This window comes from Ursus arctos, unplaced genomic scaffold (assembly GCF_023065955.2).
Source record: "Ursus arctos isolate Adak ecotype North America unplaced genomic scaffold, UrsArc2.0 scaffold_32, whole genome shotgun sequence".
Classification (NCBI taxonomy): Eukaryota; Metazoa; Chordata; class Mammalia; order Carnivora; family Ursidae; genus Ursus; species Ursus arctos.
In genome coordinates, this window is record NW_026623008.1 from 8,814,388 (window position 1) to 8,840,138 (window position 25,751).

Consider the following 25,751-nt stretch of genomic DNA (forward strand, 5'->3'; position numbering starts at 1 on the left):
ACCCCAGCTCTTTCCTTTGTAGAATGAACGCCAGCGGAAGGGGGAGTCCTACTGGTATTCAGTTACTGCCTCTGTAGTTACGAGAATTGTGGAGAATATTGAAGTAAGTCCTCCTGACTTTTGTAAAGTACGAACATGACAGGGACTTCTCACGCTTAACTGTGTTGCGCTTCTTAGTACTTTGTTTCTCGTGGGTTAAACCGAAACGGGCTGTACAGAGCCTTGGCTGACGGCTCAGGTGTGGCCTCTTCTAGGCAGTTCCAAAGGGAAACCGGAAAAGCAAGTCTCCAGCTCTGGGAAGACATAGGTTTTTCTTGCTTCAGCTCGTATGAGTAGGAGTTTTCCTTTTACTCACATTTTGCTTTGCTTTTGAATGTTGGACTCTTACTTGCTAAAAGGATATATACCTCCTTCGAAGCCGGGTCACCTAAACCTTCATGACTGATCATTTCAGGGCAAATCACTTCACCTCTCTGGTCTCGGTTTCTTCTCTGTAACGTGAGAGAGGTTGAGTGCATGGTTTCTAGTTGATTACATAGTGAATTGCGAACAGCCCACGGGGGTGTTTCAATCTCTCACTGATGGATCTGGTGGCGGTTTGAGGAGTTAACAGCGTCAGGGCTTTTGGCCCCATTTTCTGCTTTAATTACAATTTTGTTTCATCCTCGAAAACTAGATCAGGGTCCACGTAATTTTTATGAGTGCCATAAGAGGGAGCCTCTACTTGGTACCTCCGGGGTTTTCTTGCAATGCCAAGGTGCCACAGGCCAAATGGTTTCGAGGTATACTACTTCCCCCCAAGATGCAGTCTGAGTTTGTTGGTTTCATAACTGTCATAACGTTGACAAAGAGATGGGTACATTTGAGGTGAGTGCTTTGAATTCTGGTTCAGGCAGGGTTTTTTTTTTTTTTTTTAAGCTGTCATTAATTTGAAAAAATTCATCATTATTTTTACTATTAGCTTTATTGAGATTTAGTTCGCATCCCGTGAAGTTCACACTTTTAATGTGTACACTCTAGTGTTTTTTTTAGTGTGTTTACAAAGTGCCTGGATTACCACTCCCTAATTCCAGACCACTTTCATTAGCCCCCAAAGAAACTCCATACCCACTTAGTAGCCACTCCCATTTCTCCTCTCCCTCCAGCATGCCACCACTAATCTTTCTTTATGGAAACTGCGTATTTTGGACATTTCATATCCATGTGATCGTACACCATGTGGCCTTTTGTGTCTGGTTTCTTGTACTGAGCATAATGCTTCCAAGGTTCGTCCATGTTGTGGCGCGGACCAGTCCTTGATTCCTTTTTATGGCTGAATAATGTATTCAGTCAGAGATAGGGACCGTCAAAGATCAACAAAGTTGAATGTTGGTTAAAGCGGTGAAAACGGTTTTTATTCCGTAACTGCTGACAGAAGCGGAAAGAGCAGAGCTCGGTTCCAAAATACACAGAGGTGACGGGGTCTTTTAAAGGGAGAGTGAGGCAGGGGATCCTGTTGGGGGAGGGCTCAGGTGAAAAATGACAAAGGGTCAGTGTCCATGTGATAAGGCCAGCTGTATCTGTTAGCTGGGCTTCTGTGCTCCCGCAGAGACTGAGACTGAGAGACAGGCCCTGTCCTTCCTGGTGATTACATTTCGGAGGAATGGCTTTCAAGTCCTTGATTATAGGAGATACATACACGTCTCATAGGGACAGAGAAAGGATTCACTATTGTAAGCCCTTTTTGGTAAATGCTCTAAGAAAGGGAGGTCAGGGACCTATTGTCAGGCTTTGGCTGGAACAAACAGCTCTGAGCTTTTCCAGACAGGAACTCAGAACCAGGCTGGAATGTCCCAGGGACGCAGGCTTACGCTGTTAGAAGCCGTGTTAAATGTGGTCACCTCTGTCAGTGCGGAGGTTGAATGGAGTGTTCATGCCGAGAGGTTTTGTGGGTTTTGGGATATACTACATGTTGTTTATCTGCTTCTCAGTTGATGGGCATTTGGGTTGTTTCCACTTTTTGCCTCTTATGAATAATGCTGGCGTAAACATTCACATATATGGTTTTGTGTGAATATATGTTTTCAGTTCTCTTGCGTATATACTTGGGAGTGGAATTGTTGGAGTCATTTGGAAACTCTGTGTTTAATTTTTTGAGGAACTGGCAAACTGTTTTCCAAAGAGGCTGTGCCGTTTTACAGTTTCACCAGTGATGTAGGAACATTTAAACTTCTCCACATCCTCATCGACACTTGTTACTGTGTGTCTACACTTGCCTGCTGTTGTCTTTGGTGGTAATAGCCATGCTGGTGGGTACGAGGTGCTACCTCGCTGTGGTTTTGATCTGCATCTTCTTAATGGCTAATGTTGAACATCTTTCCATATGCTTATGGCCACTCGTATATCTTTTTTGGAGAAATGTCTATCCAGATCCCTTTTCCATTAAAAAACTGGTTTATTTGTTTTTTATTGTTGAGTTGAAAGAGCTCCTTATATATTTTGTTGTGGTTTTTAAAGATTTATTTATTTGAGACAGAGAGCACAAGCAGCGGGGAGGGGCAGAGGGAGAGGGAGAAGCAGGCACCCTACTGAGCAGGAGCCTGATGCGGGACTCGATTCCAGGACCCTGGGATCATTACCTGAGCAGAAGGCAGACGCTTAACCGACTGAGCCACCCAGGTGCCCCAAGAGCTCCGTATATATTTTGGATTCTAATCCCTTATCAGATGCATGATTTGCAAATATTTTCTCCCATCCTATGGGTTGTCTTTTCACTTTCTGTTACAATTTTTAATTTACCGAAGCAGAGTGCCTTTTCTCTAGCCCACCTCCAGGGGCCAGGGGAAATAAGTACAAAGTATATGTGTCCTGCTGGTGTTCCTGTGTCTAGTTGCAGGAACACAGAGACAAGATTACACTATCGTAAGAGAGGGCAGGCCAGTTATCTAGAGCCACAGTATTTCCTTTAGTGGTTTTTAAAGGGGTCTTGTGAAATGGTTTAATGAAAGTATTGTAGCTCTTTTCTGGAGGTAGTACAAATCACAAAGAAATGTCGTTCATGTCATTTGTGATTATAACTCTCAGGATTGTGGTTATAATTATCATAGCATTGGACTTGTGTGTGCTGTAAGCGTTTGTATAAACTGCCTGCCGTGACTGACTTAAACGCTCAAGGGCAGTTTGACGTCTGCCTATAGCATTCTACCTGTAGTACATGTCTAAATGCGTTTCCCTTTGTTCTCCCCTTTGCAGTTAAAAATTCAAGATGTCCATTTGCGCTTCGAAGATGGTATTACCAATCCGTCCCATCCTTTTGCATTTGGCATCTGTATTAAGAATGTGTCCATGCAGAATGCAGTGAATGAGCCTGTGAGTATGAACTGTGCCTGCGAGCTAGGGAGAAAGCACTGGTTCTTGGAGATTTGGGGCTCTGCCTTTGGTCATTTCATGTTCTGTAGAGGAGGCCGCATTCTTTTGCACCATGTTCTTTGGCGGGAATGTATGTTTCTTGTCTGTGTCAACAGATTTATTTGCCGAAATCGGGAAATGGCAACTTTTCTCTGACTTTTCGTTCTTCCACTCATACGTTCAATGGTGATGGGATCCCTTTCATTTTATGCACGAAGAAACTGAGTCACAGAAAGGGTTTCAGCTCTGCTTTTCTTCTCGTGCTATGTGTACTCCTGGGGTAAGCTAGTTCTGTTTCACAGAGTCAGCCGTGCCCTGGGAAGATTTGTTGATGCCTTACACATCCTGAACCCCATGCTCCACCTCCTTTCTCCCTTCTCCTTCGTGGTCTGTAACTACCTGTGGATCACGTCCGTGGTGGTTGAGGCTTGTCTAAGCAAAATTATCCCATTATGTTCCTCCGGTCCATTTTGCTTCCCTGAAACCAACTTTTCCCCTTTATTCTCTAACATGTTACTGAATGTTAAAACAAACAAAACTAACATCTTTTGAGCCCTTTTCTGTGCCAGGTACTTAGTGCTTTGCATTGAATTCTCAGTACTTTTCACCACCCCCGTTAGCCTCATATTACATACAGCTAAGCACGCTAAGGTGCAGAGTGATGGAGTGGCAGAACCAGGTCTCGAACCCACATGGACCAGCTACAGAGTGGGGGTTTGCAAACTGTGGACTGTGAGCAAAGCCCCCCCGCTGCCCCACTGCCCGTTTTTGTCCGTAAGAAATGACTGGATCACGGCCACACCCATCATTTACGTATTGTTCAAGGCTGCTTTGTGCTCTAGTGGGTAGAGTCGAGTAGTTACAGCGGACACTATACGGTCCACGAAGCCTTCGTATGTTCTGTCTGGCCCTTGTCAGAAAAAGTTCGCCGCCCCTGCTCCGGAGCGTGTGTTCTTAGCCACTGCGCTGAGCTCCTCAGCCTGTGCTCAGCCTTTGCTTCTCATTCCTCGGCCTCAGTATCCATCTGCTCCCAGCATCCTGCCGGTTTTCCTTGCAGAGTGTCTCAAATGTGTCTCTTCCTGTCATCCTCACTGTGACTGCCTTACTTCAGGACCCTCTAAGCTTTAGCCCGGGCTCATAAAGCAACCTGTTCCATGACTTCCTTGCTTCCATCCCATGCCCTCGATTCTTTCTAAACCAGTGCTTCCCAGTCTCTTCCATATCACGTTACACACAGAAAACAGATATCATCTGGCCAGCATGCTGGGGCAAGTGCATGCGGCTGCTGGGGGCTGGTGGTTCTTAGCCAGGTCTTTCTAAATGTAAATTGAGCCTATAAACTTGCCCATTTCCTGACACACTCACGAGTCTTTTTCTCTAGCACACCGAGGAGGGAAGCTCCACTTTGCAGCGTTAGCAGAGTCCTGTTTCTCAAACCCACCCCTGACCCTGGTGGCATTCCTATACCACAACCCTCAGCGGCTCCATGTCTCTGAAAGTATCAAGTTCAAACTCCTTAGTGCGCCATAAACTTCCTTTCCTAGTGTGTTCGCTTTTTAGGGCTGCCTTAACCAATTACCTCAAACGCAATAGCTTAAGACGACAGAAATTTATTCCCTTTCATTCTGGAGGCCTGAAGTCCAGAATCAGGGTGTTTGTAGGGTTGGTTTCACCTGGAGGCTCTGAGGGAGAAACCGCCCCCTCTTGCTTCTGGTGGTTGCCTTCATGTTCCTTAGCTCGTGGATGCAACCCTTCCGTCTCTGCCTCCATCTTCCCATGGCCTTCTCCCCTGGGGTCTGCCTTCTCTTCTCAGAAGGACCCCAGTCATTAGCTTAGGGCCCACCCGCATCCAGTATGACCTCGTTTTAATTTGATTACATCTTGTAAAGACCCTATTTCCAGTAACGTCCCCTTCACAGGTTCTAGGAGGACATGAATTTCTGGAGGGAGGGAAACTGCTTAACCCAGCACACCTAGTCGCATTCCAAGCTGCTTTTGTCAGCACTTAACTCCCCACTCCAAATGTGTGTACCAGTGCTGCCCTCACACTGAGTATGGTGCTCCCGTTACACAGATGTCGTTGCCGTCCTCTGAAGACACCAGGCCTTCTGTATGGTGGACCTGACACTTCGACACATGTCCCCATCCTTCCCCCCACCCTGCCCTGTGCCGTAACCGTATACATCTCTTGATGTTCATCCACACGGTGACATTTTCCATTGTTTGCTCATAGCGTCTTCTGTATTCTTCTGCTTCCCTCTGCTTAGTTAAAACTGTCGCGTGTTTGTATCCCGTTAGCTGGATTTCGAACACTCTAAGAGCAAAACCGTGTTTTAATTGAGTTTTGTATCCCCAGCACCTTGCAAAGTGCCAAAGCATGCCTCCTCAGAAATGGTTTGTTGAATGAATGAATGAATGAGTTTGTGAAAAGAGAGTCATGGTTTTTTTTCTTCTGTGTTTTACCTCAGGTACAGAAATTAATGCGGAAAAAGCAACTAGATGTGGCAGAGTTTAGCGTCTATTGGGATGTCGATTGCACTTTGTTGGGGGATTTGCCCCAGGTGGAGTTACAGGTATGATTCTGGCAGAAGGCTTTACGGTAACACAGCACGGAAGTAAAGAGTGTGGGGCCACGGCCACACAGGTTTCTGTTCTCTGTGGCTCTGGTCGCCATTCCCATGCCCCTCTTCCTCCACGGGCATCCATTCTCAAGTGGGTTTGCTTGAGGTACTTGGTGTGCATGTAATTCTGAACAATGCATAGTGTTTCGTGTATGTTTCACATTGTATTTCAGTCTAGGTTCCTTCGTTTTCTTTTTTTCACTTAAGGCTGTGTTCTTAAGATCGATTAATGTTGCTGTTTATATTCCTGGTTTATTGCTTCTGACTCCTGCATAGTATTCCATGCTATACATGTAACATATTATAGTTATGTATTTTTTAAGCTGTCACAAACTTGACGTCCAGATTTTAAATGAACAAAGCACCAGCTCTGACTCTTAAAGAAGAGCTTTCTTATTCTATGTATATTGAAACTTCCCCTTTGGTGTGGTATTCCTTTAAGAAATACTTAGAGAGTCATTAAACTCACGGGACATAAAGTATTAGTGTTTGTGAAGGATAAAAAATTTTGAGTTTAATCTTTTGGTAAAGAAATTGTAGGTGGTTCAAGTAGAATGCAGAAAAAGGACTCATTTTTTCCCCGTCACAAAGATTTTCTTTGGCTTGCATGCTGTTGTACAGAACAGTTTTGTTTTGCTAATTCGATTAAATAAATACTGTACATCCACACAGTAGAACTGTATGCAGTTATAGAAAATAAGAACAAAGATCTTTATGATGAATATGGAATAGTCTCTGAGATTTCGTATTAAGTTTAAAGAACCAAGGTAAGGCAGTGTACGTACCATTTGTGTGAGAATGGTTAAAAAACCCAGAAAATCATGGCTCTGTCTGAACATATGTAGAATGCCTCTGGGGCGATACAGAAGAAACTGGTATGATTGGTTGCCTCTAGGGAGAATAATTGCGTCGCTGGAGGATGGGAGTCAGAAGGCGATACTTCACCTTTTTTTGCCTTTCAATTTTGAACCACGTGAATGTTTTACCTAATAAGAAATATAGATAAGATTTTAAAAATGGTAGAGAGCTTTAGATTCCCAGTTTTGTCCTGGTTTGGGGTTCTGAGGTAATATGCTAAATTAGGTCATATACCAACATGTAACTTGATCCTGAAAACATTTGCTGTAATGACAGACGTTCTTGTGACACTCAGGAGGCCATGGACAAGAGCATGGAGAGCCGCGATCATCACTACATCCTGGAGCCTGTGTGCGCGTCTGCTCTTTTGAAGAGAAACTGCTCCAAAGAGCCTCTGAGGTCTCGGCACAGTCCCCGGATCGAGTGCGATATTCATCTGGAGACCATCCCCTTGAAACTCTCTCAGGTACTCTCTTTCCTCCCAGTGGTTTATACTCTCCCTGTGGGACCAGTAACTGGGGCGAAGGAAGCACGGGGATAGCACCCCAGCGGGAAAGAAAGTGCCCTTGAGACCAACGCTGTGGCGGGTGTAGCACCCGCTGCAAGTTACTCGGTTGGACTTGGTTGCTGTCCGGTCAGTTTTGATTTGGTTTTGAAGCACTGAGCAGAATCTAGGACATACAGTAAATACGAATACTTCCCCGTCCGTGGTCAGACAGAAGTGCCACGTGATGTGGAACGTGGTCTCCACTGCGCAGTAGATTTTGGTTCAGTGCAATACAAATTGTCCTCGGTAGAGATGGGTGTTAACTGAGTAAAAGAAACATGTCAGCATTAACCCAGTTTTTCTCTCTTAACCTCTGCTGAAAAGCTCCAGTACCGGCAAATCATGGGATTCCTCAAGGAGCTGGAACGAAAGGAGAGGCAGGTGAAGTTCCGGAGATGGAAGCCCAGAGTGGCCGTGTCTGAGAAGTAAGGGCTTGCAAGCAACCTGTGCCTCTGAGATGCATTGTAGAGGGTGACTGTCCTTGTCCGTGGATCAGAAGTGGGTCTTACTGTCCCTGGCACTGGCTGGGGCTAAAATACGGTTGATTTTACTGGCCTTTAAACTGTCATTTCTGTGGTTGACCTGCGTTGATGTTCTTACTGTATATTTGGTTGGTGTTGTGGGTCTGCTCGCAGATGGAGCACAGTGCATTAAGGCCCTCTCGGTCTCACTTAGCAAGTAGACTGGTGTTGCTCCGGTGGGGTCCGACCGTGTGGGAAGTACTTTGTAGTGATCTCTGAACCTACTTCCCTACGTCCGTGCTCCCGTGCTCTTTGGGTAACATTTATGTAGTACACCTTAGGACTTCCGTAGCAAAAACGAATCTTTTCCTGTTGCAGTGATAGACTTGACTGGTCCAGTATTTTAAAAATTTTAAAGATCCTGTGTATTTCCATGTCTTTTCTGAAGTATGCCATTTAAAATCTGTAGTATCCAAATCCTTGCTAATTATCTTAACATAGTCTTTACCTTGTAGTCACCAGTTAATTATCTGTCAGTGCACAGCACTGATATGGGTAATTCAAACCAATCGAGTAATATATTATTATTGATGTCTGAGTTGAGAATCTGTTACTTGATGTTCTTTGTGTAAGAAGTGATTAACATTGTTATGAAACATCTCAGCTGCCGAGAATGGTGGTATTTTGCTCTGAATGCTAACCTGAATGAGATCAGAGAGGAGAGGAAGCGTTGTACCTGGGACTTCTTATTACACCGGGCCCGTGATGCTGTGTCTTACACCGACAAATACTTCAGCAAGCTGAAAGGAGGCTTGCTGCATGCAGATGACAGGGTGAGGGGACTGTTGTTATCGTCATCGTTTCTTGGCTGCCAGTGGGAATGTGGGGAGGCAGATTGGTTCCCTCCCAGTACTTGGAGGGGTTTGTGAAGGTGTCCAGTTTCTCTGGAGCTCTAAGACCTGTTTGGTTTGTTTTTGTTTTAACCCAAACAGGAGGAGATGCGTCGGATTGAGGAGGAACAGAGCTTTGAGGAATTGAAGATTTTGCGTGAACTGGTTCATGAGCGATTTCACAAACAAGAAGAACTGGCGGAGGTAAGAAGTCCTCTGTGGGGAGATGCGCTCAGACCCAGCACGCATGGTGCTTCAGTCCCGACGTGCTATGCTTCTTGGGTGGGGGGGCAGAGAAGACTCAGTGGCACATCACAGCGTGGTTCTGTCTCTGGGGACTCACATTTGCTCATTTCTGGTTGATGCAGAGCCTACGAGAACCTCAGTTGGATTCTCCAGGAGACTCTCCTGGGGACCCAGAGACCAGTGGAGGCAGTGGGATGCTTCAGTACCTTCAGTCCTGGTTTCCTGGCTGGGGTGGCTGGTACGGGCAGCAGACCCCTGAGGGGAGGCCAGTCGAGGGGCTGTCCGCCGAGCAGCACGAGCAGTGGACTCCCGAGGAGATCCTAGGTAAGGTGGCAGCGGGCCTTCACTTTCCTGCCCTTGGCGGTCCTGAAGGGAGGTGCTTGGTTCATGAAAACTCATCTGTTATTTGTGCAACAGCCCGCGGTATTTTTCAAATAAAAGAAGTAGACATTTGCAACACAGTTTGTCTCGCGTTCATAGATTCAGATGGGGGATGTTTTTGAGAGATACTTCATTTGCAATCTCATTGCACAGTTTCAGAGCTGAGAGGCAACGATTTTAAGAGAATTAAGGGAGTTTAGAAGGTTTAAACTCTGAGGCTTGAAGATCAGTCCAAAGCCACTCTTTAGACCCACGCTGTCCAGCATGGTAGCCATAGTCACAGATGGCTATCTATCTATCTATCTATCTATCTATCTATCTATCTATCTATCTATATTTTTAAAAAATATGTAATTGAAGCAAGCATACATAAAGTGCACACACCATGCTTATATAGATCGGTGACTTCCAGAATGAATATCCCTGTATTACCCGCACACTGGTAGAGAAACTGAACATTATCAGAACCCCAGAGGGCTTTGTGCATTTTTTGCAGTCACTAGCCTGCACATTATAATCTTTTTCCTGACTTGTAACACCTTAGATTTGTTTACCCATTTTCAGATGGCTATTTAAATTCAGATTAATTAAAATTGAAAGAAAAACATTCTTTTTTTTCTCTCAGTTACACGAGCACATTAGCCATGGAGCTCAGAGGCACCTGTGGTTGGTGGCCCCGAGCCCGACGGTGCAGGTACAGAGTGTCTCACCGTGTTGGGCAGTGTGGCTTATTCTGTACTCTGTCCTGAATCTTCACATCCTCCCTCGTTGGAGAATGAGCTGATAAGACCTCTTTTTTTTTTTTTTTTAAGATTTAAAAAATTTATTTATTCATGGGAGAGAGAGAGGCAGAGGTAGAGAGATGTAGGTGGGACTCGACCCCAGGACCCCAGGATCACCGTTCGAGCCAAAGGCAGACGCTCAACCGACTGAGCCGCCCAGGTGCCCCTGATAAGATCTCTTATAAAACAGTGGGGTTGTTTTATATTAGGAATGAAGCAGTCGCCCATGACTTTGGAGTTCTTCCCTAAAAAAGGGGGTAAACCGTTAAATAATGTCATCACTGTGATTCGTGTGCCTGGTGGTGCTTTTTGAATTCTCCCGTGTGTTCCCCTCACGTCTTTCCTTCCTCATGCTCAGGCACCGAGGAGTTTTTCGACCCCACTGCCGATGCGTCCTGTCTGAGTGCGTACATGAAGCGGGACCTGGTGTTTGCCCGACTGAACGTGCAGCTGCAGCGGGGCACCGTGACGCTGCTGCACCAGGAGCCGGGCGGCCCGCAGACGGAGGAGAGCGCCTTCATGCAGCTCGAGTTCTCAGGTGCTGCCCGCAGAGCCGCCGGCGGCTGCTTCTCCCCTGGCGCCTTGTTCGTGGTAGTTGTGTTCTAGCAAGTTGCTGTGAGCGCGGGATGGTTGAATGCTAGGTCCCTGCTGCTGGGGGGGTGGTGAGTTACAGGGTTAGGTGCCTGCGAGCCTCTGATCATAACATTCACCAGAGGATCGGTACAGCCCCTGTGTTACGTGTGTCCGTGTGCAAAAGACAGCTTATTTCGTGGGTATCGTGGATTCGTTGATACTGAACTTGGCCAGGGGCGCTGTGCCTCATGCCTGAGTGAAGCGGATCTGCTGGACGGCCTGGCACGGCAGCGCTGTGCGTGGGGCCCGTTTTAAACCGTGAAATCATCAATAAAAAGCACAAAAATGCAAACTTGGCACTAAATAGACCACGAGAGGGACACAGGTGTGTGGCATGAGCTGCGCTGAACCAGGAGGGCGGAGTGATGCTGTGTGATTCACCCTCGGCTGCGAGCGTGCACATTAGGTGATATCTTTCTGCTCTGCACATGTCCTCAGAAGCACCACGAGGACGGATTTCGGGTTGTAAGTAAGTTTTAGTGAGTAGGTGAATTCACAAGCATGGAACCCACCAATAATGAGGATTGACCATGGTTGACGTGTGTTTGTGACTTTGAATTAAAGGTGTATAAATAACCATGCAGATGCTGGTTCTCGTACATCTCACACACGCTTTTATTTCGGTCCATGAAATAGCCACTTAGCTCAGTGATTTAAAGGTAAACAACCGAAAAAAAAAAAAGCTAGTTTGTTTGACTTTATAATCTTGAGAGCTGAGATATCATAAACTTAGTGTGAACCAGCAGATTGCTTGAACTCAGTTGTAACATGCTCTGTTTAGAATTCATTCTGCTAGGAAACTTCTAATATTCCGTGTGTATTTATAGAGAGAGATTTATACAGACACAGTGATACATAGATAGGATTTTTAGTTCTACTTTCAAGGAAGAAGACTTCATGGTATTTAATCATCCTCTATAGAATATTATATCTCATACGTTTAAAATACTTCGGCTTATCATGGCGTAGTGTCAACTCTTACATTGATGTTTTGTAGATGTGAAGCTTCTAGCAGAATCTCTTCCTCGAAGAAATTCCTCCTTGCTCTCAGTCCGGTTGGGTGGACTGTTTCTTCGAGACCTGGCCACAGAAGGCACCATGTTTCCCCTTCTGGTGTTCCGGAATTCAGTACGTACAGCGGTGGGATGGCTGCTCTGTCCCAGGTGGGGTGAACTGTGATCTGTCTTAGGTGAGCAGTAGGTAATATTAACTCAGTTCATTCTGACATTTGGTCATCTTGAGACAGATGGGCTGATTAAAAACAAACTGGAATTCAGTAAGGTTTTTTTTTTGTTTGTCAGAGAGTGAATATTGGAGGGATTTATAGTAGGGCCTTCTTCCTCTCCTTTGTCGTAGCTGCCGTGGAGCGGTTGGCTCTGTTTTGGAAGAAAATGCCAAAAGCATCACTATTTTCTGCATTTCAGGGTCAATGTTCGCATCTCCTCTGTCTGGAATTCATTTTCATGCATTCTGACCCTAAGTCACTGATAGAAAGTCTCATCTTTTCCAGAGTTCCAAGAACCACTTTAAGTTATCTATATATGTAATCTTTTATAGTCAATATACCTTATTAATTAGATGTTTGATCTTATTAAGTTGGCAGAGAAACAATCAGAATAGTTGAGCATTTAGCCACTTGCTCTGTGATTTTTTTAGGGGGTGGATTGCGGAGAGGCGGGGAGTGCAGCGTGAGAGTCTAAAAAGCCGTACATACTTCCTGCTCATTTAGGAATCATTCATTAAACGCGCTGACTGCAGAGTAGCATGCCGTCCATATTGGCTCGGAAAAAGGCACAAATGAGAGAGATCCGTCTGCAAGTCCTCTAATCTGATGTCAGATGAGTTTTGATTTGGTTGTGCTAAGCGAGAGTGATGTCAAAGGACAGAACTTGAGGAAGTGTGTGCACGGCAAATTGTCCCCTGTCACCTGACACTTATGCATTTTGTGTGTGTTTTAATAGCAAAAAGAAGTTGGCAGAGTCTCACAGTCTTTTGGTCTCCAGACAACATCTGCAGACAGAAGTGATCATAACCCTGGTAATTTGTCGTATGTTCTTAAAACTAATCTTTAGAAATAAGATGCTTACAGATCAGTAGTCCTGGTCAGTTGTAAGAGAGAGTGTGTCCTGTTTCGTCCCAGCGGTCTGTTGTGTGAATCTGTGTTTGTCTTGGAGACCGTGTTCTCTGTTAACCCATGTGTGGCCGGTGTCAGCCCGTAGGGCTGCCGAGGCCTGGGTTTCCATGATGGGAGTGAATACAACAACCCAGTCTTGAAGATTCCTGTTGAAAATTAGAGGCAGTCCTCATTAGGGCTTCTATTTTATAAGATTTTCATAAATGAGAACTAATTGGAAAATAATTTAGGAAATGTCTTTTTTCCAGAATTCCTTACAGGTTATCAAGAATAAGGTGCTTGTTTTTGCTGTGTTCCATTTTCTTTCTCTTGTTCTTCCCTTTAGCTGCAGACCCAGATGACCCGGTTTTTGAGATGCTGTATGAGAGAAATCCAGTGCACAGCCATTTTGAGAGGCGGCTGAATGTCAGCACGAGGCCCTTGAACATCATATATAATCCCCAGGCTATTAAAAAAGTAGCAGACTTTTTCTACAAGGGAAAGGTTCATACCTCAGGTTAACTTTTTTGTTTGTTTGATCTAATGTTACTTTCTATAGACATCTTTCTTGTCATTTTTAGTGCTTTGGACAAGGGTTATTATACATTGAACTGACCTGCTAGTGGCTAGAATCATAAAGGCCTGGAGAGCACAAGGATAGGGTTGTCCTTAGTTAGGGAAACAAAGTAGATGTCCTTGGAAAGTTACTCTTCCAAAAGGGATCAGTATCCTTAAATATTTTCTTTGTCTTTGCTTCCATTTAGCATACTTTTAAAAATTCCTTCCATTCTATTAGGATGGTGGTTTCCTTGGCTACCCAGGATATTTTAGGCCCGTGAATTTAGGAGAAACGTTCAAGAACTTCCCTCTAGATGGCGGGGTCAGTGGTCTGTTTCGCTTGTTTGGTGCAGCGTGACACACTGCAGAGCTCATCCTCGTGCTGTTCTACATCCCCATGGCTTTATTCGTGCCTCCCTTCTTTCCCAGAAGAGACTTGAGATAGTAGGAGCAGAGAAAGCACCTTCGTTGACTGGGAAGTTGATAAAACAATAGTCCTTTCCTGCACGTATCCCCTCTCTCCCTCCTTATAACGATGGAGCTGTTTTAGTTTTTGGTCCAGTTTTTGAGTCTTCATGTCAGTGACAGCCATAAATGCTGTGTCTTTATTGCTCTGTCACTGATAGAATACAGAAGGCGTTTCCTTCCGAATTCCACTTTCTCTTTTAACGTAGTGGTATCCTTTCAAGATTTAGAGTAGCCTGAGATCGTTCAGAAAATGGTTCGAGAAAATTCTAGTACCTTAGGCGCCTTTCCCCCCCGCATGGCTGGGCCGCCACCGTTGCCTCACTCCGGTTACCGTACGCAGTGCTAGTGCAGGCGCGAGCAGGAACTGTTGTCGTGCGGAGGGTTCTTTAGCTTCGGTGGAAACTCGTGGTGAGAACAGATGTTGCAGTGGTCTTTTCCACCCAGCCGCTTGAAAATTCTCACTCTGCCATGTGTCTCTCGTCCTGCAGGTTTTGGTTATCAGTCTGAGCTTGAGCTGAGAGTGGCCGAAGCCGCCCGAAGACAGTATAACAAACTAAAGATGCAGACCAAGGCTGAAATCCGACAAACGCTTGATCGTTTGCTAGTGGGTGATTTCATCGTAAGTGGGGAAGGGGCGGCCGTTCCCTCCGTCAGGCCCTTCACCTCCTCCAGTTAAGCACGCTTGTTTCAACTACAGCCATGAAGTTCACCGAAAATATGAAATCCTTCTTAGTTAGCAACAACTGAAGTCTCATGGCTTTTACAGCCAGAGTGTCCGAAATAAAAATGAATGGCTGGGACTAGACCATGTTTCCTCCCTGTGTCCATCCTGGGACACTCCTAAGACTTGTTCTCGTTCCATTTTCTAGACCCGATAATTTACAAATGTTTCACTTAAGAGCACCCCCCTCACTTAGAATTATCAGAAGAAGAACACCTGGAATGGTGCCCCAGTGTTGGTTCCAGGGTGTGATAGTCACTTTGTGATGCCAAGTGATCAGCTGACACGAGGATGCCGAGGAGGAGGGGAGCCGAGAGACACCTTAGCAGTCCGGCAGAACTCTGTTTCCAGCACGGTGGCACGGAGGTGCACTGCTCAGGTGCGGCAGGTGGAGAGGGCGAGCCTGGCCCCCTTCAGAGAGCAGAGCCCCCGTGAGCGTCAGGGACGGCAGCCGTGTTCCCAGTGAAACGGTATCGACTGTGGTACGGGATGAAGAATTAGTCCTGTTTTTTGTTTCTCATGTGTGTGTTTCATCATAAATGCAGCCATTAGTATCCTCTTGTTGTCTTGGAGAGGTTTCTTTTTGATAACCATTTACGTAAATTAGCTTTTTACTACATCCATATATTTGAGGCTAATTTTAGTTGCAGGGAAGAATAGTGAACACACTTATGGCCTGGTGTGTTTTTTACGTTTCAAATGTCAAAGCTTATGTTTCCCACTAAGATATTTTGACGTGAAAGTTCATGGTTGCCAGTGTCTGTGAAGAAGTAAAAATATTTGAGTTTCCATGTTTATTGGAATTCCATAATTTCTGCAATACTGTGAGATAGTAAGTCCTCTACACGTAGAAGCCGGATCTCTCTTAAGCCACGGATCATCACAAAGAGCAGACAACCTCAGTCCAGGAATTTGCTCATTTTTTTCCCTCCCACTTTAAATATTTACCTGTGGTAATGTCTCAAATCCTTAAGCATTTGATTCTACTTCTGTTTCAAACTTTTTGCTCTAATACATGGACCTTGGAGTTACCCCCAGCCCCTGGGTGCGGCTTTCAGAAAGGCTTGAGCCCAGCTGGGAAAGCTGTTTAGTTTTTGTAGCTGTGGTTATGTTATTTATGGTTTATTTTACTTCTGCAGGAGGAGAGTAAAAGGTGGACCGTACGACTGGATATTTCTGCCCCTCAGGTGATCTTCCCCGACGACTTCAAATTCAAGAATCCCGTGTTGGTTGTCGTGGATCTCGGGAGAATGCTGTTGACAAATACCCAAGGTACGGTGTGAATGCGAAGTGCTGAAGACCTACTTTGCAGAGGCCGATCTGTCTATGCTTAACCCAGGGAAGCTTGAAAAAGGCTCTTTAGGGGCTCCTGGGTGGCTCAGTCGGTTAAGCGTCTGACTCTTGATTTCAGCTCAGCTCATGATCTCAGGACTGTGAGATCGAGCCCCCAGTCGGGCTCCATGCAGAGTGTGGAGCTGCTTGAGATTCTTTCTCAGTCTCTCTCTCTCTCAAAAAAAAGGGCTTTTTATGACATTTTAATCCCAGAGTTCACTTGTTACACTTCTTTTATGATAGCTGTATTGGGATACGTTTTAAGATGGGCAGTTCAGTAGTTATTGGGATATTGACAGAATTGTGCATGTTATCTAATCCCAGAACATTTTCATCATCCTATGAAGACATTCCAGACCCTTCAGCTGTCACTCTCCATTACCCCTTCTCCTACGCCCTGCCAGCCATTAATCTTCCTATGTCTGTGGATTTGACTACTCTGAACGTTTCATATGAATACAGTCGTGCAATATGTGATTTTTTATGTCTGACTTTTTTCGCTTCGTGTAATGTTTCGAGGTTTATCTATGTTGTAGCTTGCTATGCTTCATTCCTACTTATGGTTGGATAGTACTGCTTTGTGTGAGTACACCACAGTTTGCTTATGCATTCATCAGTTGGTGGACATTTGAGTTGTTTCTGCCTTTTGGTTACTACAAACAGTGGTGCCATGAACATTCGTGTACAGGCTTTTGTATAGATACATTTTCAGTCTCTTCAGTGTGGAATTGCTGGGTCATATGGTGACTTGGTGTTTAACATTTTGAGGAACTGCCAGATTGTTTTCCAAAAGGGTGGCACCATTTTACTCTCTTACCAGCAATGCATGAGGGTTTCAATTTCTCTACATCCTTGCCAAGGCTTGTTATCTGTTTTTTGGATTATAGCCATTTTTTTTTTTTAATGAGTGTGAAATAGTATCTCATTGTGGTTTTTATTTGTATTTCTTATGCAACATTTTGGATTTTAAGAAACACTATTTCTCAGAACTTCATTTCAGAAATAGAGGTTTAATTTATTTAGGGATATTAGGGACAGATACATAAAAAGAGACTCCTGGAAGGTTATTTCACTACTGTCACTAGATCCGAAAAATATTTATTGTTTATCTTGAGATGGGCAGGAAGAAAGAGGATTCATGGGATGAAAGGTTGAGGAAGCTGATCAAATTATCTCAACCTCGTCTTTACTGAGAAGAGCCACCCAAAATGAAGAGGTAGAGCATTCGAACCGGAGTGGGAAAGTTTGGTGCTATGGGGAATGTTAAAAGGGAATTAGATCTGAAGAAAAGGATCCCGCAACCACGGAAAGCACCTACTCGAACTTGTAAACCATAAACATGGAACAGAGACATGGGTGACAGAACCCAGTGGTGTGATTTTGTAGTTGACTCAGCACTGAGCAGTAAAAGACTGGACTGTGGAAGTCTGTAGAAGAGAAGGGTTGAATTGTGAACTCAGGCTCGAATGGGACACTGAGCAGTTACTGCTTGCAAGCACTGATCTGGGCACTCAGGGTATTGTTGAGGAAGACAGGTGAGGCCTGGGTTTCTTTGGAATGTTCTTGTGGGAGAACAAAACGAACACGTAGACAAATACAGGGAAAGGTGAACAGACAGCTGATTATGGAGAGTGCTGTAGGAAAGGTTGGTGAGAGCGGCTTGTGGCAGGGGCGGGGAAGCGGGTCATTGGTTTCTGCTCCCTGACCTGTGTTCCGCTGTCAGCAGGCCTCCATCTTTTCTCTTTTGTATTTCGATTTCCAAATTAATAGATAAGTTTATATCGGGTAAATGATAAAATCAGAATATCATGCTTAGAGTTTTCATCTGTGTGTTTTTTTATTTTTATTTTATTTTAATTTTTTTTAAAGATTTTATTTATTTATTCGACAGAGATAGAGACAGCCAGCGAGAGAGGGAACACAAGCAGGGGGAGTGGGAGAGGAAGAAGCAGGCTCCTAGCAGAGGAGCCTGATGTGGGGCTCGATCCCAGATCGCCGGGATCACGCCCTGAGCCGAAGGCAGATGCTTAACCGCTGTGCCACCCAGGCGCCCCCATCTGTGTGTTTTTTTAAATTGGGGTTGGTTGATTCTCTCTTTTTCCTTGATTATTACATTAAAGGAAAGAGTAAGGAAGGATCAGACGTATACTTTGAATCTTTTCCTTTTTTGTCTGCAGATGACTCCAAGAGGAAAAGTGGTGATGGGCTAGCATCCGAAGAGAACCAGTTTAGTGACGATGAATATAAGACGCCTCTTGCCACGCCTCCTAACACCCCCCCTCCTGAGACAAGCAGCGGTCACGGAGAGAAAACACCTCCATTTTCTGGGGTCGAGTTCAGTGCGGAGCAGCTTCAGGCACATTTAATGAGCACGAAGATGTATGAGAGGTACTCACTGTCATTTATGGACCTCCAGATCATGGTTGGACGAGTGAAGGACAACTGGAAGCACGTCCAGGATATTGACGTGGGACCAACCCACGTGGTTGAGAAATTCAATGTTCACCTACAGTTAGAACGGCGGTTGATTTATACTTCAGATCCCAAGTACCCTGGAGCTGTGCTCTCAGGCAACCTACCAGACTTGAAAATCCACATCAATGAAGATAAGATATCTGCTCTAAAGAATTGTTTTGCTCTCCTGACCACCCCGGAGATGAAGACTTCGGACACTCACTTTAAAGAGAGGATCTTTCCCCAAGGCGGGCAGCGGGGAAGTTTGCAAGACTCAGTGATGAATTTAACCCAGAGCTTTGTGACGTTGGAGCAGCGTACCCGGGAGGTTCTGGTGGAGTCACAGCTCCTCCTGGCCGAATTTAAGGTGAACTGCATGCAGCTTGGTGTGGAGAGCAGCGGCCGCTACATTTCCGTGCTCAAGGTGTTTGGGACCAATGCTCACTTTGTGAAGAGGCCTTACGATGTTGAGGTCTCCCTGACCGTTCACGGATTGCTCCTGGTGGACACGATGCAGACTTACGGTGCTGATTTTGACCTATTGATGGCTTCGCATAAAAACTTGAGCTTTGATATCCCCACAGGAAGTCTCCGGGATAGCAGGGCCCAGTCTCCTGTCTCTGGATCCAACGTGGCCCACCTCACTAACGCTGCCACACTGAATGACCCATCGGCTACGGGTGTTCCACTGGACAAAATTCTCACCAAAGAACAGGAGTCCCTCATCAAATTGGAATATCAGTTTGTGAGTTCAGAGTGCCCGTCGATGAATTTGGACAGCACTCTTCAGGTGATTTCATTACAGGTGAATAATCTGGATATTATCCTAAATCCGGAGACAATTGTGGAGCTGATTGGTTTTCTTCAAAAATCTTTTCCCAAGGAAAAAGATGATTTGAGTCCTCAGCCTTTAATGACTGATTTTGAAAGAAGCTTTAGGGAAGAAGGAACTTACCAAGCTACCTATGAACAGAACACCGAGGTTGCCGTGGAAATCCACAGGCTTAACTTACTGCTCCTTCGGACAGTGGGGATGGCAAATGGCGAGAAATATGGCAGAAAGATCGCAACTGCAAGTATTGGCGGCACCAAAGTTAACGTCTCAATGGGCGGCGCGTTTGACATGAACGGTTCTCTCGGCTGTTTGCAGCTTATGGACTTGACACAAGACAACGTGAAGAACCAGTATGTTGTCAGCATTGGGAACTCCATAGGCTATGAAAATATCGTCAGCGACATTGGCTACTTTGAATCTGTATTTGTTAGAATGGAAGATGCGGCCCTCAGCGAAGCTTTGAGTTTTACGTTTGTTGAGAAATCTAAACAGGAGTGTTTTCTCAACCTCAAGATGGCTTCCTTGCATTACAACCACTCTGCTAAATTTTTGAAGGAGCTGACGTTGTCCATGGATGAGCTGGAAGAAAATTTTCGAAGTATGCTGAAAAGCGCAGCCACCAAAGTCACTACGGTACTAGCTACCAAGACGGCTGAGTACAGTGAGATGGTGTCGCTCTTTGAAACGCCAAGGAAGACACGGGAATCCTTTATCTTAGAAGAAAATGAAATGTATGGGTTTGGCCTCGCTGGGTCTCATTCTGACACCGTAAAGCTAATCTTGAACATAAACATTGAATCCCCTGTTGTGTCTATCCCTCGGAAGCCCGGGAGTCCTGAGTTGTTGGTGGGACACTTGGGACAAATATTCATCCAGAATTTTGTGTCAGGAGATGATGAATCCAGAAGTGACCGTCTGCGGGTAGAAATTAAAGACATTAAATTATATTCTTTGAATTGCACCCAGTTGGCAGGCAGAGAGGGTCCTGGGTCCGAAGTAAGCCGGGCGTTTTGTTCTCCTGGGTCTGCCAGTGCCAACAGTCAGGAGGAAGCTCATTTCACCCGACATGATTTCTTTGAATCTTTGCATAGAGGTCAAGGTGAGGAGTGTAAATCTTTTGTCTCATTTTGTCGAAAGATTCCAAACCCAGCATATGTGGTACTTTGCTTAAAACAACAACAAAAACCTTTTCTTTTAGAATTATCCCCAGTGAATATTTAAGAAATCAAAATAGAATTTTAATAGAATGCTTCATATCAGGTTGGTATGTTTTCAGTATTTCCCATTGGATACTATATTTGGCTAAACAATTTTTTTTTTTTAAGTGGTCCCGGCCACTTTAACATTGGATGAATGCCCATTTACAGGGATGCTTCAAAGGGTGGAGTCTATTAGAGTATTCTTTAATTTGGTCAAATACATCTGATTTTTTCAGTTCTAAGCCATAGATCTTTTCTAGTTAAATATTGTAGTCCAAGTTACAAAAGTGGAATATGGAATTTAGTCCGTGGATATTATATTTTCCTTTCACTATTCTACCATCATCTGTGATGGGTTGGTCCACGGTCCTAGGAATAAAATGTCTCTATTTGTGTTCTCGATCTGATCTGCTAAAACCGAACAGTTCAATCTAGTAGTCTTGGTATCCACAGACATCAGGTGGGCCCTGAAGCCTGGCTTTCCTTATTGGTAAAGAAATGCATGCCATAGAGAGTTTCTCCATCTGTGGTTCTCAGATGTTAACTCACCAGTTCACTTACATCCTTGCCTAAAGATTGCTTTCTCTGCTTGGGATGAAAGGTGTTCACTTAGAACCTGATGATTGTTCTTGATTTTGATGTAGGCCCAGTAAGAGGGATCAACCTGTAATTGAAAGCTGGGTAGGGATGAGCAGGGATGGGTCTGGCAAGTGCTGACTTGGGAGGCTAAGAGAAGCTTAGAGACCTGGCCTGGATTAATGTTCACCACATTTTTTTTGAAGCCACCAAATGGAGTATGTCATGAAAATATTGTTTCTTTTTGTGTATAAATTTATGTTGTACCTCTGTTTGCTCTGAGTTTTGGTATTGGTCTTGCTATGAGTTTGCCCTTAATCAGAGACCCCAGGTGCCAGGCTGTTCTGCCCTTTGGGTCTAAGGGTAACTCACGGGCTCTATTTTCTATACCCTGCACTTCAGCAACAATGCAGTAAATATTAGTATTTCCAACCTGTCATTTTCTCTCTGTCATGCCAGCTTTTCACATCTTGAACAACACCACCATTCAGTTTAAACTGGAGAAGATCCCTATAGAGAGAGAATCTGAACTGACTTTCTCCCTTAGTCCAGATGACCTGGGAACTTCTAGCATCATGAAGATCGAAGGGAAATTTGTCAACCCAGTTCAGGTAAACACCTGTTGATTTTCATGTCTGGGCCGTTGAAGTCCTGTATTTACTTTATATTTATATCATATTAATATGTTCATATCTTGTTATATATTTGTGTATATAAAATATTAGAAGGAAAATGTGTAAATTCAAAGAGACATTGTGACTGCCTATTACTGTTGATAACTTGTTCCGTGAATGTGGAGCCTTTTCATCATGTCCTTTCATTGCTGGGTAATCAGTCTGTTGGCCCTCTTCATGTGGAGGGACAGTGAGTTCTACAGAGGGGGGAGGCAGATCTTGAGTTCCGTTGCCATTTAAAAACAGGCAGAATTATTGCTTAAAAAGTCAGAGCCTGTCTTTCCCAGGAGGATATAGTTCTTGTCACTCTTCTGACGTACTTGGCTCAGCCTGTAAAACAACCTGATCATTTGAGCTGTTGACAGACCCTCTCAACGGAGAACTAGTCTTGCCCTCTTTGAAGTGAAATGGGCCAGTATAGGGATTTCGTGTGTGTGTGTGTGCGCGCGTGCGCGTGTGTGCTTGAGTGTAGTAAGTATGCCTCTGTGTGTGGGGAGTATATGTGTATACAGCTGTCACCCTTTTTCCTTCAAAGGTGTAATTCTTCCTGCTTTCACAGGGACGAGCGCAAAGAGCATATCATTATATCATTGTAAAACAGTCTTAGGGCGGTGGACCCTCGCCTTGGGCAGTAATCGGTCCCTAGGCTGTGTCTGGCAGCCGCCCTGGAGTTCTTCAGTAGTGCTGCTCACAGAACATGTGTACCTTTTGACATCAGTGGTTCCTGGATATGGGTCCCTGGGGGAGGGAACTTTCCCCAAACCTCTCCCGTCTTGGCCAAACTTTTGCATTACCAGTAGTGGCTGCTAGGGTGACTTTTCACCTTAATAATGGCACATAACATGCGTTCTGTTAGAATATGTTGACTTCCTGTTCTTATGGTTACCGTTCACTTACTGTGGTTTTGATGAAAATCTTCTAAAAATTATGGTAAATAATTCTTTAAATTATTATTTAACAATTAATTTAATAATTTTAAAATATTTTATTAAAAATTTAAAACATACAAAACCGTGGAAAAATTTAATGAACTTCATCTACCCGTCGCTCAGATTTAGCAGTTATCAGTATTTTGCCACTTTTGTCTCATTTCTCTCTCTCTCTCTTTTCTTTCTTTTTGGGGGGGCGAGAAGGGGAAGAAGAAGAGGGAGAAGGAGAGAGAATCTCAAGCAGGCTCTGTGCCCAGTGCAGAGCCTGATGCGGGGCTTGATCTCACAACCCTGAGATCATGACCTGAACCGAAATCAACAGTCAGATGCTCAACCAGCTGAGCCACTTAGGTAGCCCTTTTGGTGAACTATTTTAAGCAAATCCCAGAGTCATACCATTTTTACTGCTGTATATTTTGAATGTATCTCTACAGTCTGCGTGCATTTCCTTACATAACTACAATGGTATTATCATGTCCAAATGAGGATTCCTTGGTACCGTAATAAATTTGAATCCATTTTTAGATTTCGGAGACAAGTTTGATTTTTTAGAAAAATATGTCTTTTCACTTCTGGTTGGTTTGAATCAGGATCTTAATGAGACCCTGTACATTGCATTTGCGTCATGCATCATGTGTGTCGTGGTTTAGTTTCCCTGTCGTTTTTCCCCACCCTATTACTGTGTTGTAAGAAGTAGGTCAGTTGCCCTGTAGATTGTCCCACGTTCTGGATTTGGCTGTTTGTGTATGGCGTCACTCAGCTCGTTCTCCCACATTTCCTGTGAACTGTACCTTAACTCTACAGGTTTCACTGGATGCAGGTTCTCTTTTTCTTGGCCAGAACACTTGAGCAGTGGTGCTGTGTACGTCATATTGCATTATATCGGGAGGCACATAATGCTTGGTTGTCTCTGTGTCAGTGATGCTGAAATTGATGATGAGAACCTGATCTGTCCATTGTAAAATTCCCTGGCAGTCCTTCACGTAAGGGCTTATTCCACAGAAGAGCTCTGATGGGATACATTAGTTCGTTAGGGGCTGTAAAACAACCACTTTCCAGTTCTGTCATTTCTATATCTGTTTGGAATTACTCTGTTAAAAAATTGCCTACAAGTATATAAAAAACGTCTGTGAAAATATTTTTAATAAGTTATAATTAAAACAAAGCAAGGGGAGAGGAAACAGAAGGGATCATGGCTTGTCATTATCATTATAAAACACTTTCTGTTTGTTTAGCTGAACTGCACCAAGGCTATTACGCCAACTGGTGATGATCGGCGAGTTGTAGAACCATGAGTCTTGTTTCTCAGTCCTATGGTATCACCACACTGGACTTTTGGCAGTATTCCCATCAATTTTTGCAGTTGTTTTTGTGGGGTTAGAAAGGGTGATTTTACTGATTCAGGCCTACAGTCAATAGTACTTACTGAACATTGATTGTGTAAAGATTATTTTGCGAGGGAGGTAGGGGGAGGGCCTCATCAGTAGACATGGGTCAGTGGGAGATTAAGGACAGAAGAGAAACAGAAGGGGTAGTCCCTGCTGTCAACTGATGTATAACATCTTGGGAAAACCCATAAACATCAACTCTGGAAATTTGTGGGCAGTGCATCTGAGTGCAATTAATAATAGTAGTGGAATAACTGAATTCTTCTTTTTAACTACAGGTGGTGTTAGCAAAGCATGTATATGAGCAGGTTTTACAAACGCTGGACAATCTCGTGTATAGTGAAGATCTGAATAAGTTTCCAGTCAGTGCTACCTCCTCACCCTGCCCTAATTCTCCTCTGCCTTCCCTCAGTACCTGTGGAGAACCTTCCATTGAAAGGAAGGAGAATGGATTGTTCAGCCACTCCAGCCTTTCTAACTCTTCTCAAAAGTCCTTGTCTCTGAAGGAAGTCAAATCTTTTACCCAGATTCAAGCCAACTTTTGTATATCAGAGCTTCAAGTCCAGCTGAGTGGAGATCTGACTTTGGGGGCCCAGGGTCTTGTGAGCTTAAAGTTTCAGGATTTTGAGGTGGAATTCAGTAAGGACCATCCTCAGACTTTATCTATTCAGATTGCCCTGCGCTCTCTGCTGATGGAAGACTTACTAGAGAAGAATCCAGATTCCAAATATAAGAACCTAATGGTGTCTCGGGGAGCGCCTAAGCCATCTAGTTTAGCACAAAAAGAGTATCTTTCTCAGTCTTGTCCTTCAGTATCCAATGTGGAGTATCCTGACATGCCTCGGTCTCTCCCTTCCCACATGGAAGAAGCTCCTAACGTCTTCCAGCTCTATCAGAGACCCACCTCGGCATCCCGGAAGAAGCAAAAGGAAGTCCAAGACAAGGACTGTCCCTTGACCCCACCCCCTTCTCCAACCGTGGATGAGCCCAAAATACTTACTGGAAAGAGTAAATTTGATGATTCCTTGGTACATATCAATGTATTCTTGGTGGATAAGAAACATCCAGAATTCTCTTCCAGTTATAATCGAGTTAACCGGAACATTGATGTTGATTTTAACTGCTTGGATGTGCTGATCACACTGCAAACCTGGGTCGTGATACTAGATTTTTTTGGAATCGGCTCCACTGCAGACAACCACGCAATGAAGGTACTGCCTGAGGACATTCTCCAAAATGTGAAGTCAGAATCGAGTGCTCTCCTGGAGTCTGAACTTCAGGATCCAGTTAACACCAAGCTGGATCTCAAGGTATCACTCCCTTTTGGCTCCTTGAAGTTCTAAGAATGAATTTTGCTTTGTTTGTTTAAATGCACTCATTGTTCATTTACCCTAGGAAATAGATCTTATCGACAGGGGAGCTATATTTGGTCTTCCGGATGTCTGTTAATATTTTAGAAAAGGTTTAGCGTAAATCCCCTCTGGAGGCAGGGAAAATAAATGGTGTAAGTAGCGTTCTGTCTTTCCTTTGGGTTGTGCAGTTTGGTGGGATGCCTCATTTTGTTGGAGCCTCAGGTTGCTGGTCTTTCGTCATCCGACTAGTTAAGATAACTAAGTGAGATAATGTGTGTAAAGCACCTAGCCGAGTGTCTGGTGCATAGTAGCCACCCTGGAATGTGGCCTTGGTCCTCCGTCCCTG

The 25,751-nt window shown here is 44.4% G+C and overlaps 1 protein-coding gene across 5 annotated transcripts in view; it reads left to right on the top strand.

The window, feature by feature from the left end:
• VPS13D (vacuolar protein sorting 13 homolog D) overlaps nucleotides 1-25,751 on the top strand; it is a 253,616-nt gene that overhangs the window by 11,764 nt on the left and 216,101 nt on the right. For 4 of the 5 annotated variants that reach the window (XR_007190630.2, XR_007190631.2, XR_007190632.2 and 1 more), the window contains exons 5-21: nucleotides 23-103; nucleotides 3,232-3,348; nucleotides 5,856-5,960; nucleotides 7,162-7,332; nucleotides 7,738-7,838; nucleotides 8,539-8,707; nucleotides 8,867-8,968; nucleotides 9,133-9,334; nucleotides 10,532-10,711; nucleotides 11,804-11,934; nucleotides 12,768-12,843; nucleotides 13,266-13,436; nucleotides 14,434-14,564; nucleotides 15,806-15,938; nucleotides 18,176-20,386; nucleotides 21,522-21,673; nucleotides 24,332-25,363. Coding sequence is in view for 1 of the 5 variants with exons in the window: in XM_026519809.4 (XP_026375594.1) it covers nucleotides 23-103; nucleotides 3,232-3,348; nucleotides 5,856-5,960; nucleotides 7,162-7,332; nucleotides 7,738-7,838; nucleotides 8,539-8,707; nucleotides 8,867-8,968; nucleotides 9,133-9,334; nucleotides 10,532-10,711; nucleotides 11,804-11,934; nucleotides 12,768-12,843; nucleotides 13,266-13,436; nucleotides 14,434-14,564; nucleotides 15,806-15,938; nucleotides 18,176-20,386; nucleotides 21,522-21,673; nucleotides 24,332-25,363 (5,265 nt within the window). In the remaining 4 variants the exon portion in view is untranslated. Of the gene's footprint in view, nucleotides 1-22; nucleotides 104-3,231; nucleotides 3,349-5,855; nucleotides 5,961-7,161; nucleotides 7,333-7,737; nucleotides 7,839-8,538; nucleotides 8,708-8,866; nucleotides 8,969-9,132; nucleotides 9,335-10,531; nucleotides 10,712-11,803; nucleotides 11,935-12,767; nucleotides 12,844-13,265; nucleotides 13,437-14,433; nucleotides 14,565-15,805; nucleotides 15,939-18,175; nucleotides 20,387-21,521; nucleotides 21,674-24,331; nucleotides 25,364-25,751 lie in introns of those variants that run through there. The other variant, XR_008956806.1, reaches the window with a different exon arrangement.